Below are 21,768 nucleotides of genomic sequence, written 5' to 3'. Positions count from 1 at the left end.
ACCGATGGAGAAAGATCTAGAAAAACATTCAAGTTGTCTCATATTAATACACAATGCTGTTGAATATAGGAGTTGAAGGCAAAAATACGCAGCTTCGTTTTTTCCTGCCGTCTTCAGAAATTATGAAAGTTTAAAAGAACTTTTCTAATGTTATTATGGAAGAGCTTACACATTGTTTTCCTATTTGAGATAATAACAAACGTTTTATAGTTTACTAAAATATGAAAAATATGTTTATAAAGATTCTGCATTAGCGTACTCTTACTGCTTAAGTGCGTATTTTGCCCCAAAATAAAAGAGAGCTGGCTACAAAAAACAGGTTCGATAAGGAGCGCCATTTCAGCTTGTAAATTGGCAGCCCCAGCTTAGTACATCACCAAACGGCACTTCTTAAGGTCAGCACAGGTCGAATATGAAAATGCTAGCTGGTTTTCCCGAACAAAAAAATTGGCTGAAAAACCTCATAATGGGCGCGCGCGAAACTTATTGAAACGTGGGGTTTAAACCTCAAATAAGAGCGGTGTAATAACGCAAGAAGTTTTGCAGGCTGGAAAACCCTCGTAAGATGTGATCGAAAGTGATGGAAAACTCATCTGAAAAACCTCATAACGTGCGCTTGCGAAACTTGATTCTATAGCGCCTACTCATTTCCCACCTACTCGAGCCGCCGCCAACCACGTAAAAAACGGGCTTCTAATTTTTTAATTCATTTACTACGCCAATTATCAATTGATTTCGATCAATTTTTTCTTAAAACTTCTGGGAATAGTTATATTTTTGGATAAATTTCTTCAGTATTGATTAACAGCTCATGGTGCCCCAAGAAACTGATCTTAGTTGAGACTCCAAAAACCTAATTTCCGGCACTTTCGATCACTTCTTACGAGGGTTTTCCCTAATAAACTAATTCAACGAATAATGCCAATCACAAATTAATTTTGTTATGCCAATATTACAGTGTAATAGCAAAAAATAATATCTACCTCATAGTTTGTAAACAACGACGTGGATCAGCTTTAATATTGGGACATGTTGCCAAATGTTTGTAACTAAAATCGGTTCAAACTAGGCATTACCGGCAAATTTAAATGAGATGCGTTCTTTTGGCCGTTCGTGTTTTTGCCTCCAGCTACCCTATTCATTTTCGAATTAAATCTGTCGAGACTATGTTGATGTAATTGTTTAAATTTTATTTTTGTATTTTTTTTTTTTTGATGTTTTTATAATTAACGTAAATAATTATTAAGCAGGATTCATTGAGTAAACTAGGTTTAAAAAAATTAATACCGCTTAACGTGAGAAAGGTACATTCATTAGAATTTGCTTGGTTAGTATCAAATTATTTCTTTTAGGTATGTACTTAACAAATATAACTAACAAAATTCCAATTCGAAAATAACGAAATTGATTAATTGAATTAATTATTTTATCAAGAAAGTTTTTTACTAAAGATGTGAAAATTTGAAATACTTCTCAGATTTTTAGAAATTCTATGAGTATAACACTAAAGGGAACCTCCGAGTCCATTACTCTTCATTTAGATAAAGTATCACCACCTTATTATAAACTATATAAAGTGAAGAATAGATTTTACCACTTGACAGGAAGTACCGTGAAAAAAATTTCTGTATTTTAAATATTAACTTGAAATATTTCAGTAGGCTACTTACGGAAAACTAACTAACCTTTAGAAAGACTACAATTTTTGTCAAATATCAATTTGATGAATATATTTTGATTAAGGCTAATATTATTTTACCAAACACTTATATTTTACATGGTTACCCTATGAAGTACTGATTTATTGTAAATAAACGAATAATTTCAACAAATAAACATTTGTAAAAATAAGTTTTGTGTACATAATTATTCTCTAGGTATTTATTATTACTTAATTTGTATTTTTATATATTTATTTTTGTAATGTTTTTATATAAGAGCAGATTTTTTACTATACCTCAAAGTGTATTATATAAAACCTAACTGTAATCTAACAATAATAACATATGTTTTTGTCATAATTTAACTCTATCAAAAAATATATCTTGTATTAATAAAACCCTGAAACGAAAAATAGTTATTTCTTCACCTTATTATTATCACCTGAGGGTTCTAGAATCGTTAAAGCTAGAAAGAGGTAAGAAACAAATGTACCAAATGCATAGTAGACCAGGATCATAATTTCTGAAACCAAAAAAAAAAATAAATGAAGGATTGGAAAATGAAGAAAATATGATTAAAAGGAAAAATAATTCATGGGCGATCTAAGGACGAAAAGGGAAAGTAGGTGAGTTTTTAGGGGTAAGAAACGGTTTATCTCGGTTTCCGGTAAAACTATAAGTCCTATATAACAAAGAGAGATAGCAAAGTTGTAGGTAATAAGAAGATCTACAACTTATGTTTTCACAATTTTTTCATATAACCTCAAAATTTATGTGAAAAATTCAAAAAACCAAGTTTTTCGTTTTTAATCTTTATCTTTTACAAAAAACGTTTTCTTTTTTCACGAAATTTAGTGAAAAATTACCTTTTCATGTCTCGTATACACTGTAATTTATTTAATTTCAGATATTTATTTTTTCATGCTATTTTCACATAATATCGAAAAAGCACCTTAATTTCCGAACGAACATTCTCCCGTTAAAATATCAGCTTTTTTTTTAAATAATTGAGACTTTGGTTTGTTGAAATCTCTACTTTCTGATGGTGTAAAAAAGTAAAACCATTAACATTGTAAATTTTTTCAGTAAAGGCAAAAAAAACAAAAACAATTTGCATCCGAAAATTTCATTATGTACTATTTTTAGATATTTATTAAAAATTTTTCACACTAATTGCTTATGTTTATCAATGTAACATGGAAATCTCACGATTTTGTGTAATTAAGGTGGGATAATTTATTAAGAAATAAAAATTGTGCATAATGATTCAAGAAAATTTAGGATGCAAGTTTTTACGTCTTATTTTTTTGTTTTTGTGTGAAAATTTACCCTGGTAATGGTAATATTTTCTACACCATCAGAAATGTTATATACAATTTTTAGTTGTTTATTAAATTATTCCACTCTAATTGCACAAAAAACGTAAGATTCCATGTTACATTGATAAACATAAGTAGATTATAAAATTTTAATAAATATCTAAAAATAGTACATAATGAAATTTTCGGATTAGATTTTTTTTTCGTTTTTGTGCCTTTTCTGAGAGTTTATCATGGTAATGGTAATATTTTTTACACCATCAGGAAGTATAGATGCCAATTAACTAAAGTCTTAGTGAAAAAAAGCTAATATTTTGACGAAAAAGCACCCTAATTTTTGAGGTTATGTGAAAAAGTGTTGATACACAAGATGTAGATCTTATTACCTACAACTTTGCTATTCAACTTTTTTTAATAGAACTTGTAGTTTTGCCTAAGATCGAGATAAACCGTTTTTTACCCTTAAAAACTCACCCCAGACATCTCCTACGAAGTAGTAATCATCGATCTCCAATCATGAGTGAATGACGATCTTCCAAATGTTGAAATACATCTCTCCGATAGACAAACGGTTCGAAGCCCGAATGCATGCCTTTCGGAAAAGCACGTACTGTTTTTAAGGTAAGGTTCCAAACAATAAATAAATGTGCTCAGAAGTGTTTTGAACAGACACTTCGCTAAACATTCTCTCCGATAGTCAAGCAGCTTTGAAAACATTGAGTGTACCTCTAAGTAAGGGTAGGTATATAAACAAAGTCTAAAAGTACTAGCTAACAGAAAAAAGGGCAACAAATTTTCTAAAATAAAAAATAGTAAAGACAAACCCTTTCAAAAATTGGTTCAGTTTAGTTTTTCCAAAAAATTACCTATGGAATATACACTGAAAAAGCAGTAAACTTGTTTCAAGAGAAAAATTCTTGAACCAAGAAATTTTTTTTGGTCTGAGTAAATTTTATTTAGTTCAAGTATTTTTTCTTTTTTTCCAAATAGTTCAAGATTATTTCCCTTGTATGAAGTTAACAGCATTTTCAGTGTATTATAATTCAATTAATTAAAAGACTCCTTAATCTGTGGGTGAGATGTTAATTATCTTTACTTTTTTGGTAGGATCATGTGAATCGGTAATAGACGCAGTCGACTACTTTTCTACTTTACGAAAATCGTACAATTTCTTTACTTTATCTACACATCATTGGAAGATCTTGTTGCAACCTACAAACTCGGTAGTCGCTCGACATGATGCATGCTATGCATTAGAAAAAAGATGGTCTGCAATAATTGATGGTTTGGAATTTATTGCCGAAAGCAGAAATGAGAAACCGATTCCACGATCTGGAGAAATTACAGCAAAAATTACAACATTTAGAAACAGCCACCATCATAGTCATTGTTTGGAGTGTAATTTTAGATTATTTTAATGCTTCTAGTAATAAGCTTCAAGAATCTCAAGCTGATTCATCATCTGTTATGAAGATGGCTTTATTTCTTAAAGACATGAGAGACAGACTATTTACTGTATATGAAGAAAAAGCCAAAGCACTATTTGGGTTCAAGATTATTATTGTTATGATAATCGTCGTAAATAAACAGAAAAATTCAGCCATATGACCAGGGGCGCAACAGCCTAATTCTCAAAGGGGGTGTATTTCTGTAATCATTTACATATATAAATACTTGAGCTAATAGTGCAATAAAAGATATTTATTTTAAGATTTTCTGAATTACGACACTATTTAAGCAGATATGCAATATGTATTCATTTTTATTTTTTTATTGACTCACCTATTTGTAGGTCTTATTATCCATTATATATTTTTACTCTTTTAGGTACAAATTAATTTATTCAATGTTTCAATTAGTAGTCACTAACAAATAAACAATAGTGATTTATATCAATTTATTAATAAATTACACTAGAAATTCAATATAATAAATACATTATTGAGCTTGTTGGGCTTCTGGATTAGTTGCAGATGATATTGCCATAAATATCAACAATGGTACTATATACATCCACTAAAAATAATGATTCTTATAAAAATAATCTAATAATTTATTTATAAACACTTACATATTTAGCTAAAAATGATCTGTTATCTTTGGTTTCTCCTTTCTCTTTGGCTTCTTTTTCCCTTTCTAATTTCTGTACATATGAAGCTGTGTCTGGTCTAAAACAAATGTAGAAAAAAATTACATCCACATAAATATGTAATGCAATTATAACAGAGTGCTGTAAATTACAAAATATTCAAATCTTGGCATAGCAAAGCAGACATAAAAAACCAAAAAAGAACATTCAAAAGACAAATCAATTAGTGAACTAAAAAGAGTAGATTATAATTATTCAAATGCCATATAAATTTCAACTATTATTGTTATAGTTTATAGAATATGTTACCACTTAAGCAAAAGACATTAAATTGAAGATGAAACATCATCAAATACTACTAATCATAAGCTAACAGTGAAAGATAATAAAATAAATAAGCAGAGTTAACAAATCATATAAATATTTTCACTTACATGGGTCCTGTTTCTGAGTGTCGAACATAGACAACAGTGTTAAAGTGTTTCAGTTTTTCTAAGGGTACCACAGCTCCCTCACAAGCAGACTTTGAAGCAACTACGTCAGTAACACCTATTACTCTACCCATATAATCTATAGATACTGATAGTCTGTCATCTAATTCTGATTCAGCCAACATACACTAAAACAAAATTTGTCTTAATTAATAAGTAGAATGTAATCAGATCTGAATTAAAGTGAATTGTCTATAGAAATATCTTGATAGAAAAATCTTACAAATCAAGTCCACCTACATGTTCTATTGCTTTACGGAAAGTTATTTAATAATAATGAGACTCAAGTGGTCCAAAAGTGTTATGTATAGGGTTCACGCCAGCATGGCGACATAGCGACAATTGTCGCCACAATCATACACATCGACGACAAATTTTACGCCCAAAATATTTTTAAAAAAACCTATGTTTTATATTTACTGTGCTGTTTTTGCTTAAAAGAATTTATATAACCGTAAAAATATGTATAAAAGTGTGTGTAGCATGCATATGTTAATTTTTTTACTTTTGTCTACCACATTATATTTTTGGACCACTAAATCATAGCTTAAGTGGTCCTTTTGGACCACAAAATTTTCATTACTGGTGTGAACCCTAGTTATGTACAAATCTTTGAAACTTTATCGCAAATATGATTCTCTTTGAAATCAGTGAGAAGAAAAATATAGAAACAAATATGATAGGAAAAATGGATTAAAATTTATTTTTAGAGAAATGAACATTAGAAGTTTTACTGCAGCTAATACGGCTTAAATTTTTCTTCAGACATTCTCAAATGGTTTCTATATTCCTCTTTACTCTCTAATGCTATTTCTTTTAATAAGCTTTCTGATTTCCCAACTGATTGATCAATTTTTAGTACACATGTAAACTTAATTTTATTCAGCTCATGTTTAACTTTTGTTGCCAGAGGGATGGCTCTATCAGAAACTACAATGAATTTAAGGGGCCACAGAAATTGCAATCGTTCCTTATTCAACATATAATGAATGTTGAGGTTACTAGTAACATAAATTTGTTCAGTGTTTTACAATTAATAAACAAAATAGTTAAAATACATTCATAATTATATATTCATTCAGACATCAAATCAATTGTTTGTGAAATTACATCACTTAATACTAGCTACTTACAGCTTTCAAGGTGGAGATGAAAGTTTTTTCAGACCCATCACTTGCTGTTACTATAGCTCTAATTTGATAGAAACCATTATTAGCAGCCAAATCCTATGAATATACGTTCACAATAACTTAAGTAAAAAAATATTATACACATACATGTAAAAAATTATAATCTTCAAGTATCTGTCCTCAATGGTTAAAATAATTCACTTACCCTTAATGATTTTTGTTCTTCTATTGATAGAGCTTTTTGGTCAACTGTAGCTTGTCCTAACCTTAAACTCTGGATTGTAATATTCCCTCTCTCGGTCCATATCGGAGAATTTTCAAAAAATAAAGAATGTTGTAATCGTATAACCACTGACCCATCATGTTCTAAATTACTCTAAGTAAATAAACAAATTTACATCATAAAAGGGCCAAACTAATCAACTTACCGCTAAAGTACTTGCAAAAATGCTGATTAGAGTAAATAATATTTGGTTAAAGTTCATTTTTTTTAATAAAAATTATTAATTTTGAAATTGTTCAAGAATACTCTATTCAATATCTTCTTCTTTTTTAGTAAAATATTATTGACACATTATAAAAAGACGGACAATTGAATCAATATGTTTTATGGACTAATTTTACAACCTAGGCTAAAGCTGAAGATTTAACTAAAGTTCAAACTATAGTTTAAATCAAGAATAAATGAAATTGCTCTATTTTACAGGTCACAGTTAAACATTTTTCTGCCAATTGTGACATTTGTTGAATTGTTTAAGAATGTTGTATAATCAAAAATTAAGAACAAAAAATCATTCAATGTCTATGAAGTATAATTTTTGGTTAACCTCGTGAGGAAATACAGTGAAACAGTCGAATCCAAACAAAGAGTAAACTTGAAAGAAAAAAAGTTGAAGGAATTCGCAAGGGAATGTCATGATGAAAATAACAAAAACGATTATGTTTTCTATAGAACCACAACAAATTCAAAAAATGTGGAACTAAAGATTTGCTCTTTTTCAAATTTTTAATAATTTCACAAAAACCCTTTCTAATATTTTAAAAATATAAACAATATAAAAAAGTTAGGTTTGGATCCTCCGGTTCTCGTCAAGTTTAAACTACCCCCAGGCCGCCGGTATCGTTTAAAGTTTGTCGGTAAACGTCATCCATAAAATGTGGAAAAACCGTATCTGTAGTTTAAATCGACGTTTGAGGTTTATAAACTTCACTTGTAAAATTGGGCCTAAATTATTGGATTCCTCAACTAGAGGTCTAAAGTATCTTAGCACAAATTAATATCTTGAAATACTGCAATTCAATAAATTTTTAGGAATTTATTTAAAATTTACTCACTGAACGAATGCATTATCAAAAAGATTAATTAAAATATTTTGGTTATATAATGAAATGGTATGAAGTGAAATAAATTTAAACTAGCAAACGCTTCCAAAAAAATCTGTTTACCTCTAAAATTTAATTTAATTAATAATTTTCTACTAATAAATGTAAATATAAATAACCATATTTTATTGTTTGTAAGAAATTAACAATATTTTTAGCTAATAGTTAAGCAGTACCTTTTTCACAAAACTAAAAAACCCTTATTTTTTAATTATTTTTATAGTCAAATTCTATATTGATGTTGGCAAATTCTGATAAAAATCGTGGCAGTCATTATCAGTGTAAGGAAGAACCAAAATATTTTGTTTATTTTTAACAGGTAACAATGTAACATTGCAGTTGAAATACATTCCAACACATATATGTAATACTTCTATATGGATAGTTCCTATAGTGGAAGGAATTCCGACTAAGTGAAACAAATAGTGTATCGTTCTCTCTCTCCTCCGAGAGCTTCAGTTAGTACTGAGCATTTGCGTTTTTGAAGCATGCGCAGTATAGATAAAGTGTCTCGAACGAGAGAAAATGAATATTGTCGGCACCGTAACATAGGGATCTTTTTTTCCCATACAAACTGTCCGTATTACATATTTGAATTCCAAATCAATATCGCTCTGCACACTTTTCCAATCGTTTGAACGACAGTGTTTTTAATTTGTTTTCTTTTTTCAATGTTGTGCTAATATATGAGACAACCATATATGTGAATTGCATATATGGTTGTCCACCACACCACTTCAAGTCAGAGGAATTTTTCTTTTTCTAAATTCTTCTCACGCAGAACTAGAGTTCCTTATGAAAATTGTTTAAAACTTTTATTTTTCTGAAGCAATTTAAAGACCAATTGGAAAGTAATGACACTCATATAAAGAACATGGCACTGAGAAAAGAAGTCTTCTACATGTGTTTGAATAGTATGTTGTTACATTTGTGTTACCAAATATGGCAACTTCTTTAAAATAATCATATAGACATGACGCAATATGATTTGTATAGTCAAGTTAAATACCCAAAGGCTTCTTTTGTAAAAAGATTTACCAGAAGATAGACGAGGCGTAGACTCACAGTGTTGAATATTAGAGTTATTTCTTTGTTCAGTTATACAAAACTGACAATAAGTTCAATTGTATCATTATGTACATGCAATAGTTCGTTGAAGAAACTATTACTTTCTACCGTGCATATCACTCTGGAATAAAAATAGTTATTCCCTAGTTACAGCATCCAACTATTTTATAGATATAGTCTTCAAGGTTTGTACAATATCTAACGAAGCCTAATTTATGCCTTTGTGAACTTACTCTTGGCTGAGTAACCAGTATTTAATTCGATATATGACATTATGTCCTTTTGATTTTTATCCCTTTTGATAGGGTTTCATTTTCCTAGTTTTCAGCTATTTTAATAAATACCGCCCGTAGAAGCATAACAGAAAAATAAAGTTTAACCCTTTCGCTGCAGGAAGCAGATTAATCCATTAAAAAATTTGCTGGTATCGCGGAAAACGAGCATTACCAACGGTGGGAAGGTTAGCAGGAGGAAAAACTATATGACGTTCCCCTGGGGATACAGTATATAAACATGTTCAGAGTTTTTATTAAAAAACTATTATCATTTTTATATTTTTATTACTGAATAAAAAATTTATTTCTTAGCAGCAGCAGCTTCATCTTCCCTCTGATAATTTAGCAACACTTCCTGCTTTTTAGTCGCAATACGTTCTTCACGTCTTTCCCTAGCTTGTTTCACCTTCATTCTTCTGGCATTAGCCTGGTCTGCCAACATCTTGGCACGTGCTTTCTCTGCCTTCTTTTTGTGAATGTATTCCATAAGAACACGCTTATTTTTGAAAACGTTACCCTTGGCTTTCATGTAAAGTGAGTGGTAAAGATGTCTGTCAATTTTTTTAGCTTCACGGTACTTTTTCAATAAACGACGTAAGACTCGCATACGTTGTATCCATAATTCCTATAATTCAAGATAAAGAGATCAGTCATAATGTAATTATACCATTCCTTAGAGGCTTGGCATAATCAAGCACTTATTTTATTTTTTTATCTATTAATGTATGTATATATTCCCAAATCCTTTCAAGGAGTTGGAACGTTTTAATAAATGGCTGATGTCTATAAACAATACCAAAATAATGGAAGGAATTTATTATGAAGTTTAACTAATCAACTTATTGTTAATAAGATCATAACTAATAAATTTACAATTTTTTTTGTTAATAGTTCTAGAAATTTCAGCTTAGGGGATACTGTATCTTGAAAATATACCATTTTGAGAGATTTAAAAAAACATAAATTGGGAAGTTTATTAGTTCTGAGATAGCAGTATGAACAACCTTCAAATAATTTATCCACCATTAATAAAATTTAAGTCTGTCAGTATTTTCTGAAAAATGTCATATTAGTACTTCAGGTTCAGACCTCCAGTCGATGTTAATTCTTTTAGAATAAATACCATAATATTGTAGGTAATAATAGATAAGCATTTTAACAAAACAAAAGATGTTCCTTTTTTTATCAATGGCGGATTTACAGATTTGCCGCTTGCATTAATCTTCAACAGCATATACTAATCTAAAATTCGATTTCATTTCATTTTTTATTAAAGAAATTTCAACTTTATAATTTGAAAATGAAAATTTCGTGTAAGTTGTTGGATTCTTTTCAAGGCAAAAAATTGTTAGAAGATATTTGAAGCTAATAAAATCTTAAATTTTACCAATTATTTTCAAAGTAAGGTATGATTAAAGCTTACACAAAAAGAAACATATTTTTCATCACAACCTCAATTGAACAATAAAATAAATATTTTTTGGTATTACAGTTCAAGTTGAATTATAAAAATATGACTATGAATTCGCAACAGTATGATTGTAAAAGTATATTTTACCAAGCGTTTAGTATTATTCATGAAGACATTTAACTATTCAGTATACTTATTCATTTTTATTAAATTACTTCTATTTCTGTAAAAATTTCAAAACTCACCTGTTTAATTAATATTGTAAGTAAATCAAAATAAAGTGTGACCAAAATTTATTGCACCTTGAAATCTGCTACCCTAGGATACAGCCTGCTGGTTAATTTACCACATTTATGTACTATTTATATAATTTTATTATTGTTATTTAAATATTAAATTAAAAATTTAGTGTTATCAAATTATTTTATCAATAATTGAATTCCAAAACTACTACTGCAACATAAACCAATTGCTAAGAACATTGATTTTGGCATAGTTTGTATGATAAAATGATATTAATAATAATTTGTTGATTTTCTAGAAATATCCTAGTGTTAACTGCTGTTATCTCACAATTTGAAGACATTATTTCAGAAACTGAAATTACTGCTGAATAAATAATTCAATAAAAATTAAGAAAGTAATGTAACAGTTTAATTAAAATAATTCAAAATTGTTTACTTCTAACCCTTTGATTTTAAATTAGTAATCACACAACTTTTTTGAGGAAAATGGACCAAAAAATTATGGACAAATGGAAATTAAGGAAAATTTGGCAAAGAACACATGCTCTGACTGACAAGGCTAAGTTGAATCAATACAAAATCTGCCAGATATGACCTAATTAGTGCAAAAATCCTGAAAAAACTATTAAATAAGAGGCTGACTTTTCTAAGTGTACAATACAGTATTAAGAATAGGTTATTTCCCAATTTTGTGGAAAGTAACCCAAATTATTCTAATCCAGGGAAACCTATTGAAGACACTAAATCTTACAGACCAATTAGCCTATTACTTGTTCTGTCAAAACTTCTAGAACAATTACTTATTGAGACAATAGATTCTAAAAGTCAGCAGCCCAATAAATAATTACCAAATTGGATTTAGAGAGCAACATACCCTTATAGAATAATTTCATCAGTCATAAATAAAGAATATTGTTCAGCTGCCTTTTTATATATACCTCAGGCAGTTGACTAGGTTTTGCATAACAACTACTATACAAAATCAGGAAAAACCTCCAGCACAACCTTCTCCACATCCTAAACTCTTATTTGCAAAACAGGCACTTTAAAATCACATCAGACCTTACAATTATTTCAGGAGTTCCACAGGGAAGCGCACTTAGCCCGAACCTCTATCTTATGTACAACACGGTTGATATTCCCACAAACAATGTAACTATTGTAGCATATGCGGATGACACTGCTGGGCTATCATCTATCAGGACCCAGCTATTTCCTTTCATGTATTGCAGACAAACTTAGGCATTATTTCCTCGTGGCTAAAAACTTTGAGAATAAAAGTAAGTGAAAATAAATCTGTTCATATTACATACACCTAACAGAGAGAGAGGGAGAGAGAGACCTCTCCAACAGTAATATGAAATGGGCATCTTCTACTACATCTAACTCAATTATAGCTATAGTACTCAGAATTATTGTAAATGATTCTTGGTGTGTACCCAACTGTGTTCTTCCCATGGCCTTCAAATTGAGTCAGAAATTTTGTCACCATATTGGTTCAGCCTCTAACAAGATCTCCATCCTAAACTAATTTTTTTATAGGCGAAATGAAATTGCCACTAGGTAATTTTGCAAAAAGACAACTTTTAACCAACAAAAACGGGGTTGTTAAAAAAATTAATCACATAATAAACATTAATTAGATGAAATAATACGAATTATATGACATATTACCTTCTGAGGAGTACGGGCATTGGCTGTACCTTTCCTTTTACCAAACCCACAATGTCTTCCTTTCCTACGAGCCTCAGTATTCTTACGAACTCGAGCACGAGAATGTACTGCTACCGGTTTTTTAATTATAAGACCGTCCTTAATTAATTTACGGATGTTCTGTCCTAATAGTGAAAACAAATAGTTTAAGATTATTAATTTATAGGTTAACTTTAGTACTTACTTGAGTTTGTGTTAGCAATTTCGTTTATTTCATTAGGATCTAACCAAACTTTTTTTCTTCCACATCGCATAACAGAGGCTGCTAGCCTCTTCTGAAGTTTTAACGAACTTAAAAGAAAATATAATGCGTTAAAATGGTGGCACCATGTGGTGTAAGATTATGATATATCAATTTTGGATTATAAATAACAAATTTAGCGTAAATTAAGATTGTGTTTGAGTATTTGATATAAGTTTAAAATAATCTAATTTTAACAATTAGAAATAATGGATATAATAATAATATTTTCAACAAACCTCATCGTTCACACACACTTCTCAACGTGTACCCAGAAAAAGGAATATAGTTTTCAATACTGCCAACAGAATTAACTTAGTGTCAACAAAGTTTTCACTTGTCAGTTGTAAGACAGCTATTGAAAATAGTGTGACGTCTTCGGAATTATTCCAATTCACAAAATTTTATTGGGATCTTAAGACAGATTTTATTTTATACTCAAACAAAAAATATTTGAACTCATTTTTATATATTTGTGTATGTTGCCACTAACCCATAGTTTCACTAATAAACTCAAAAGGGAGAAAATGTAGGGAGTTTATTTCACCAAATATTAGTTGGCAGTATTGTTTTCCCAGTTTCCGAGTCCAAATTTTGAAAAATTTCAAAATGTCACTCAAGAGTTTCAGATGCACAGAACATCTACCTAAAATATATAGTTGCTAGATCATTGATTTTGATCTAGTTATTTTTATCCCTAAATATATCTTCAATATAAATATGAATTCAAAATTTTCTGCTTTCTATTTAAACTTTTTCCAAATGATGTTTGCATTTTTCTGAAAATGCATTATATAGAGTTGTTAGAAATTGGCGGAGATCAAAATTATTTAGAGGTGCCAACTAAAGGTGTACCGTTGAATAGTCTAGCTATTTCCATAAAAACCAGGAGACGAAAAATTTTAATCACACACTAACTTTTACTTTGTTGTGTGATATTTCGACTGAACCGGATGTGGTTTATATGTGGCTGAACGAAAGTTTTATTAAAAAATGTTTTAAAACCGAATACAGATACACTCAAAAAATCTCGTTTGCACATGCTCAGCTGACATTCAATTGGTGAAATTGATGGGAGTCTATGACTTTTGAGAAGGTAACCTATCTTTAATGTGGCATATGTTCTCTATAATATTTGCTTGCTAATAGTAATGCATTTTCTTTTATAATTGTTATATGATCTTTTGTAATGGTAATCTAGGAATTCCACTTATCATATAGATTATTAATAATCAGTAATATATCGCAATTTGAACTATTTTCAAATTGCATCACTTTAATTTAAGGTTTTGCAAACATAATCGGTAAAATAATATTGTTTTTAAAATATCAACACTATGTCTGGAGAAAATAAAGAACGTAAGTTTACTGCATGATCTATATTATAATTGATACATCAATACATTATTTCAGCCATTTATACATCTGAGAAAAATGGACATGATGAAAGTGGAGATGGGACAGAACAAAAACCATTTAAGACTATATTGCAAGCTATGCGACATGCTGGTTCTGAACCGTTTCCTATAATATATGTGGATGGAAAAGAAGGTATTTTATTCTTTTAATTTCAAAAATAGATGGACTGATGAAATTGCTGGATGAATTTCATTTAACCCTTTGTTGCATGCGTTACTTGTTTTATTTTCAAAAAAAAACTCATTAATCATTATTTTTATGGTGTATTTTATTAAAAAAAGTTCTGATGTGTGCTTTTTACATAAATAAATTCATTGAAATAAATGGCTTCACAGAAAAAAGAAAAATTAATGCTCAGTTATATAAGAATATTCTAGAATATTGTCAATTTTACAATTTCCCAGCACTCATTATTAGTACTGAGTAAGACCATACTTCTTGAAATACATTGTTGCCACATTGGCAAAAAAATACGAGAAGTATGGAAGGGAAAAAATTTGTAGTAGTGATATTTAGTCACTTACTAACCGATATCCATAAAAGGATGTCTATGCGGTAGAGGGTTAAAGGTGAAAGAAACTAAACTTTATTGTTTAGTTCATCAATTTAACTTTGGATATACTTGCGTATTCTTAAAGTTTACAAGTTATAAATATTTTGTATTGATAATGAAATATTTTTATATAATTTGTGATTATGTTGATACTTTTCTCTCTGTATACATTACCAGTGAAAAGTTTTTGCCCACCCTGGAATCCATTCACTTAATTTCAAAATATTTCTCTTTCATATTGTCAATTAAAATGGGTAAAATCGACAAACTATCAGTTGAAACTTGCCTTCATAGTCTAAGCAAGAGTAACGATAAGTACCATTGCAGCTGAATTAAAATAAATCTCAAACACAGCTGCTGAATATAAACATTTTATATTGATCAGTAAAAGAGGAGAAGAGTGGGTGAAAGTTTTATGGAGTGATGAGTCAAAGTTTAAGGTTTTTGAGTGAAGAGTATTTGTGCTAGGTCAATGTATTATTACATCCATGTGTACTGTAGAACACGGCGAAGGTGAAGGGAATGCCAAAATGATAAAAGCAAAAGATGATCACACTGATGAATCAAAAATTTAAATATGTTACAATTACAGACTATAATTTCATTATTATGGGCAAAAACGTTTGACCTGTAGTGTATCAGTTACAAATTCTACTTACTTTTATACACACCAATAGTATAATTTTGATATATACAATGCATTTGAATCTATTTCGTTTATTTCATTTAAGATATCAAATATGAACCAGCAGCTAAATCCCAATTGAAGAAAATTCAAAAAATTTGGGTTAGACAAAATTACAAACAGGTTGATAAATCTAAAAAGGAAGAAGAAGATGCTGAAAAACGAAGCAAAAATTTGGATGATGCAAGAAAAATAGTTATCCAGGAAGATGAAACATTGCCTCAAGCAAAAAAGATAAGAATTTTTGAAGGTTAGAGTTAATTTGAGTAAGCTCTGTAAATTTTAGTTTTTAAAAGTTAGTCTTTTTCCCACAATTACAATTGCAACTTGACTATTAAAGATCCAGAATAATTTATTTATTGTCCTATATTTGACTTGTTTGTAATTTTAGGAAAAAATAATAGGAATCAAAGGGTTAAAGTTTATGGCTGGGCACATAGAATTAGAAGACAAGGAAAAAATTTGATGTTTATAACCTTAAGAGATGGTACAGGATTTTTACAATCTGTTCTCAATGATAAACTGTGTCAAACATATAGTGCACTTATTTTGCAAACAGAATCTTCTATAATTTTATATGGAACTATTAAAGAACTGCCCAAGGGAAAAACGGTAGGTAAAACAAAGCAAAGAATATTTTGATTTCTTCTGGAACTTTTAAAAATCAAGTTATTCATGTTTTTTAGCAAAAAACAATTTTCAACAGAAAATATAAAGCGAAATAAAAAATGACACACAGCCATATTTTATTTACTGCTCAATTGAATAACTGAATAACAACTTCTATACCTAATAAACAAAATTTTTTTTCTGCTGAATTTGATAAAGTTGAAATTATTTATAATCAAATAATTCTTTGCTGCACAATGAAGATTTTTATTTCAGGCTCCTGGAGGTCATGAGCTTATTGTAGATTATTGGGAATTAATTGGATTAGCCCCACCAGGAGGAGCAGATGCGATTTTAAATGAACAAGCTTTACCTGATGTTCAGGCAGAAAATAGACATATTGTGATCAGAGGAGAAAATACATGCAACGTTCTTAGGATACGCTCAGTTCTACTACAAGCATTTCGGTAAGATTCCAAAATATTCGACACCACTTGAGCACAAATGAGATAATTGTAGAAGTGTATTATATTCCTATATATTTTAGAGATCATTATACAGATAGAGGTTACTGTGAAGTTACTCCACCTTCTATAGTACAAACGCAAGTTGAAGGAGGATCGACTTTATTTAAAATGGATTACTTTGGAGAAGAAGCTTACCTTACTCAGAGTTCGCAACTTTATTTGGAAACATGCTTGGCATCTATGGGGGATGTTTATTGTATAGCAGAAAGTTTTAGGGCTGAACAAAGTAGAACCAGAAGACATTTAGCTGAGTGAGTAGTAGCATTATTTTATTTTTGGTTCAAATGGTTGAAATTTAATTTTAATGTTATTTGCTTTTGAATTATTGAAACTTATGTGTTATCATATGATGCAGGTACACTCATGTAGAAGCCGAATGTCCCTTCATTACATTTGATGATCTACTAAATCGCCTAGAGGATTTAATTTGTGATGTAGTAGATCGTGTTCTAAAATCTCCTTATGGTTACATTGTCCATGAACTCAACCCGAATTTCAAAATACCAGAGAGACCATTCTTGAGAATGAATTATGCTGATGCAATAGAATATCTCAAGGAGAATAATATAACTAAAGAGGATGGGTCATTCTATGAATTTGGCGAGGTAAAATTTAAATGTATTACATATTACATCTAGCATAAGTTAAAATTATTGTATCATCAGGATTTGTGCAGAAGCAGTCAGTAACATAACTCGCTGGTTTAGTAAACAAAAAAACAAGCTTTATAGCAACATTTCATCTTATTCAGCAAGACAGTTTCTTTTGATATTGAAACAATCAGTGAAAAATTTTCCAACGTTGCATTTCAAAGTTGTTGTTCCATTGTAAAGATACTTGGTTTCCATTTGAAAAAGTTCTTCATACCCAAATGTTTGGAAAACAATTCAATATAATATCTATGTGATATCTCTCAATTTCACTTTTTTCTATAGAGATTATCAGGACTTTATTCAACATTTTTTTTTAATAAACTAGTCATTATGCATTGTCAGACATTTTACTCTGCATACCATTCAGTAATGATTAATTATCCTTATAGAGTTACTGTAATAGTTTTTCAATCAAACTTTTGTCTCAATAGTATTTTTTCACTCAAAAACTGATGCTTAATGAACACAAAACATTCTACAATGTTGTCGGATGCCTAATTGTTCTTATAGTTCAGTTTTCCTACACTCATTGATTTTCTTATTTTATTTATCTATTATAATCTTAATATGTCTCTCCTGTGGGATCCCGTTACTTATTTTTTTAATAACTCTCCTTCCCCATCTTCTGCACATACCACATCAACTGCTTTTCTTCAATATGTTCTATAATTCATTCTTTCAGGTTCATTTGCTGTTTTATTGAGTTGTTTATTTGCTCTTCTTAAGGCATGGCTTCTATTTTCTTCTTTAGCCGTTCTTTTATTCTCCACACTGCTAGCAACAGCATACAAAGACCTCCCTGAGATCTACCTTAACTTCTTAGGGTCGGTATTAGTGCAATTACAAACCAATCACCACAACTCCAGCCCTGCAGAAGAGCAAATCCTATACCAGGGCCAATTTTAACGAATCTTTTCCTTCATAAAAAATTTTCTCATCTTACGCAACCATATCAAAAAATTGCCTCATCCCACGCAAAATGTACCCAACAAATCTCTTTCCACGTTTTCGATCTATAACCAATTTAGGCTTCTAATGATTGCATTGTAGATCCTCGATTTTTGTTGTTTTCCATTTCAGTATTCAATTTAGTGAATTAGTTACTGTACTTGCTCTGTTTATTCTATATTTTATTTCTGTATTATCTGTCCAATCTCAAAGGAGTGGGATTTACAAATCAGCTGTAAAAATTGGGATCCCCAGCATCGCAGCAAGAAATAGATACTTTGGGTCGCAGTGTATATGATACCCCAACATCCATACATAAATATATCTATCACATCTTAGTCAAAAATAACTTCTAGATCTTCATAGTTATTACATCTTGTTATAATTTCGTTGTTCCTAGTTGTATGTCGGTTCTTGATTTTAGGTCTCTTCTGTTTCAAAATTAGTTTTTTCATTAATTTTTGAAAGATAGATAAAATTGTCGTTTCGACTCTTCTTAAAGTCTTTATCAAAATATATGTAAACATAAACATATCAAAAGGTCTAAGAAATAAGAAATAAAAAATTATGGGACTGTAACAGGGTTACTTGAATATGTGCATCAGACTATATGGAGGTTCTACTGTATATGCATTTGATTTGGACAATTTGATCATTGTTCATCCCATTGACATGAACTAACCATGCTCTTCTTTTAGTCACAGTCCATTTCACACCTGGAATATAATATGTTATTCTAATATCATTGCCCTTATTAAGGATAAGTTTTTTTAACAGTTCATTTGTGGATAACCCTTATAACTACAATTCTAGATGAATGTTGAAAATAATTTGAACAAAGATTATTGATAAATTGTTAAGCTTATATATAGATTTTTTCTTATTTTTAGGATATACCTGAAATGCCAGAAAGAAAAATGACTGATAAAATTAATAAACCTATAATGCTCTGTAGGTTCCCTGCTAACATTAAGTCATTTTACATGAGCAAGTGTCCAGAAGACGCGAGGTTGACTGAAAGTGTTGACGTGCTATTACCCAATGTTGGAGAAATCGTGGGAGGATCGATGAGGATATGGGATTTAGAAGAGCTATTAGAGGGGTAAATTCAAACGTTTTGACACTTCTAAATTTGACTGTAGCAAATCCTATTCAAAGATTTTGGTAGATTAATTAAAATTTGGAAAATACTTATTATTGTCATTCATTTAACCAATTTTTTATAGTTTGGTCTATAGTTTAATTGTGTAATTTAATTCCAAATGACAGCTGTGGAAATGTTTTAATGATTTCATATATTATAAATTCATGTTTACTGTTTATATCTAATTAATATATTGGAAGTGTCAATTAAATTACTTTTTAGGTATAAACGAGAAGGAATTGATCCAGCACCATATTTCTGGTACACTGACCAACGTAAATATGGAACTTGTCCTCATGGTGGTTATGGCTTAGGACTGGAAAGATTTATATGTTGGTTACTGAACAGATATCACATTAGAGAAGTCTGTCTATATCCACGTTATTTACATCATTGTAAACCTTGAATAATATTTTTCATCGTTTTTAAACAGCATTTATTATCACTGAATTACTAGGCTTGTATCATTTTCTCCTGCTTTGTATCGTTTTATTTTGAAATATTTCAGATCTTATTATTTTTTTTCTTTCGTTACATGATCTTCACTAAATAAATTGATATAAATGCTAGAAGTTTTAATTTTGTCCTTAGTTTTTGAATATCTTATTAAATTACCCTATAAAATAAAAACAAAGAAATGGTTAAATATTATTATTATATAGGGGCAGATTCATTAATTTTCTACGAAAGTGTGAGCATTTGGATTCGTTGAAATAACACCTCTTCATTTAATTTATATCTCAGCTTTTATATAACTGGAAGACCTCTATTTTTAGTTAATCCCTTTTTTTAAGAAAAAAGGTTATTTCGTCTAAACTTTTATTAGGTTTAGTTGATTAGTTCCAATTCAATATCTGTTTTGGTTAAATGTTACCTGTTTATAAAACATTATTTTATGCACCATTTTTGAAGTTTGAAGACACGTCTAATAGCTAATTGTATATTGCTTATCGATGTATACTTTAGTGAAATTTACTAAACTTGCTTGTTTCCTATCCTCCCGTAAATTTATAGCCATTTATAACTAATCGAATTTCAAAAAATTGCTTTTAGATAGCAAAAAATTTTTCTCGGAATTTCTACGTCCCTAAAATTTTCAGGAAAGTTACTATTATAAAAAAAACCTCATTCTGGAATTTGTTTTCAATTTATTCCTGTTAAAAGACAATATGGAAATATCCACGTGTCTACTTCTCTATACCATAGTGCATTAAGCAAGAATCGCAGCTACAATGATAAAAGGAGAATGTAGAAAAGTTATTTACTCGGTTTGTTAAGCGGCTCTAAAAGTAATCAGGTTCTAAAGATTAAGTCTAAGTTGTCCATCGCCAAAATACATGCCCCAACTACGATAGTAGACAATGCAAGCCTTCTGGAAAATGAAGACGTCAACATTTTAACTGAAGAATGATACTATTATTAAGGGCACCTAGATTCATAAAATTCTTTCAATGGAAAAGGAGAAAAAGCTCAAGCCTTAAATGGTACGTGGAAGAACCAGTATCAATATTGTGGAGTCTGAATAAAAGGATGGGCATGGGCACGACACTTAAGATATATCGGGAATATATTAATAAATATATCTAAATAATAAATTTGTTACCTTAGAGCTATGTCCATTTCGGAATACTTTTGTAATACTTGAACTTAAGTTTTGATTCGTGTATAACTCTAATTATGAAGCTCGATGTCTTTTGATATTTTATTTTAATAGACTGTAACATTTCTAAAAATATTAAGAAAAAACTTTCCTCATTCTGGAATCTGTTTTCGATTTATTGCTGTTATAAGACAATACGTATGGAAATATAATCTTTGAAATGGATTTTATGTGTTCAAATTGGATATAACACAGTTCAGAACCTGATATTTGACTTATTAGTGGTCTTACTTGATTGTCAAAATCCTCATTATTTTCTATAATTTAGGATTTGACGATAAAGAGATAAAAAGAATTGTATTAATGAAACAAAATAGTTATATTCTAGTTGTTTATTGAAAAAATAAACATAGAACAATTCGGTTTAATTAAAATTTTTCTTGATCATGGCTGAACTGGGGAAATTTTCTTAAAAATTAAAGGAAATGGCACACACACATGTATTTTCCAATCATAATTTTGAAACGTGCCATTCGACTTGTTACGTTTTTCTTCAAATATTTTGAATATTTTCTTGATCACACTTATTTTAGCACAGTATACA

The 21,768-nt window shown here is 29.7% G+C and overlaps 3 protein-coding genes across 4 annotated transcripts; 1 reads left to right on the top strand and 2 right to left on the bottom strand.

The window, feature by feature from the left end:
* Positions 1-4,863: 4,863 nt before the first annotated feature.
* LOC130904123 (ER membrane protein complex subunit 10) lies at positions 4,864-7,280 on the bottom strand. Of its 2 annotated transcripts, XM_057816696.1 has the most exons (6): positions 7,119-7,280; positions 6,896-7,066; positions 6,694-6,786; positions 5,504-5,688; positions 5,052-5,148; positions 4,864-4,996 (listed from the first exon to the last, which is right to left on the bottom strand). In XM_057816696.1, the coding sequence occupies exons 1-6, from the start codon at positions 7,173-7,175 to the stop codon at positions 4,919-4,921; spliced, it is 681 nt and encodes a 226-aa protein (XP_057672679.1). In that variant the 5' UTR covers positions 7,176-7,280; the 3' UTR covers positions 4,864-4,918. The 2 variants fall into 2 exon arrangements, with proteins under 2 accessions (XP_057672679.1, XP_057672680.1); XM_057816697.1 differs by lacking the exon at positions 6,694-6,786.
* Positions 7,281-9,681: 2,401 nt separating this feature from the next.
* On the bottom strand, positions 9,682-13,365 carry LOC130904117 (60S ribosomal protein L19). The gene is made up of 4 exons (XM_057816686.1): positions 13,266-13,365; positions 12,970-13,076; positions 12,747-12,910; positions 9,682-10,041 (listed from the first exon to the last, which is right to left on the bottom strand). Exons 1-4 carry the CDS (start codon positions 13,268-13,270, stop codon positions 9,718-9,720), a joined length of 600 nt encoding a protein of 199 aa, XP_057672669.1. The 5' UTR covers positions 13,271-13,365; the 3' UTR covers positions 9,682-9,717.
* Positions 13,366-13,889: 524 nt separating this feature from the next.
* Positions 13,890-20,136, top strand: LOC130890939 (asparagine--tRNA ligase, cytoplasmic). Its single transcript, XM_057795390.1, has 9 exons — positions 13,890-14,385; positions 14,440-14,577; positions 15,730-15,933; positions 16,075-16,295; positions 16,569-16,759; positions 16,840-17,070; positions 17,175-17,424; positions 19,311-19,522; positions 19,787-20,136. The coding sequence occupies exons 1-9, from the start codon at positions 14,364-14,366 to the stop codon at positions 19,968-19,970; spliced, it is 1,653 nt and encodes a 550-aa protein (XP_057651373.1). The 5' UTR covers positions 13,890-14,363; the 3' UTR covers positions 19,971-20,136.
* Positions 20,137-21,768: the final 1,632 nt, after the last annotated feature.

This window comes from Diorhabda carinulata, chromosome 2, assembly GCF_026250575.1.
Source record: "Diorhabda carinulata isolate Delta chromosome 2, icDioCari1.1, whole genome shotgun sequence".
NCBI classification, from domain to species: Eukaryota; Metazoa; Arthropoda; class Insecta; order Coleoptera; family Chrysomelidae; genus Diorhabda; species Diorhabda carinulata.
The sequence above is the reverse complement of the archived record's forward strand: the minus strand, read 5'-3'. Positions and strand labels throughout refer to the sequence as shown.

Excerpts from the sequence above, each read along its gene's own strand:
- LOC130890939 (XM_057795390.1), top strand. The coding sequence starts at position 14,364 with ATGTCTGGAGAAAATAAAGAAC. Across the intron at positions 14,578-15,729 it reads ATATGTGGATGGAAAAGAAG|ATATCAAATATGAACCAGCA; the intron begins GTATTTTATTCT and ends ATTTCATTTAAG. Across the intron at positions 19,523-19,786 it reads TTAGAAGAGCTATTAGAGGG|GTATAAACGAGAAGGAATTG; the intron begins GTAAATTCAAAC and ends ATTACTTTTTAG.
- LOC130904123 (XM_057816696.1), bottom strand. The coding sequence starts at position 7,175 with ATGAACTTTAACCAAATATTATTTACTCTAATCAGCATTTTTGCAAGT. Across the intron at positions 7,067-7,118 it reads TTTTTGCAAGTACTTTAGCG|AGTAATTTAGAACATGATGG; the intron begins GTAAGTTGATTA and ends TTATTTACTTAG. Across the intron at positions 5,149-5,503 it reads CACTCAGAAACAGGACCCAT|ACCAGACACAGCTTCATATG; the intron begins GTAAGTGAAAAT and ends CATTTGTTTTAG.
- LOC130904117 (XM_057816686.1), bottom strand. Across the intron at positions 12,911-12,969 it reads AATTGCTAACACAAACTCAA|GACAGAACATCCGTAAATTA; the intron begins GTAAGTACTAAA and ends TTTCACTATTAG. Across the intron at positions 10,042-12,746 it reads ATGCCCGTACTCCTCAGAAG|GAATTATGGATACAACGTAT; the intron begins GTAATATGTCAT and ends CTTGAATTATAG.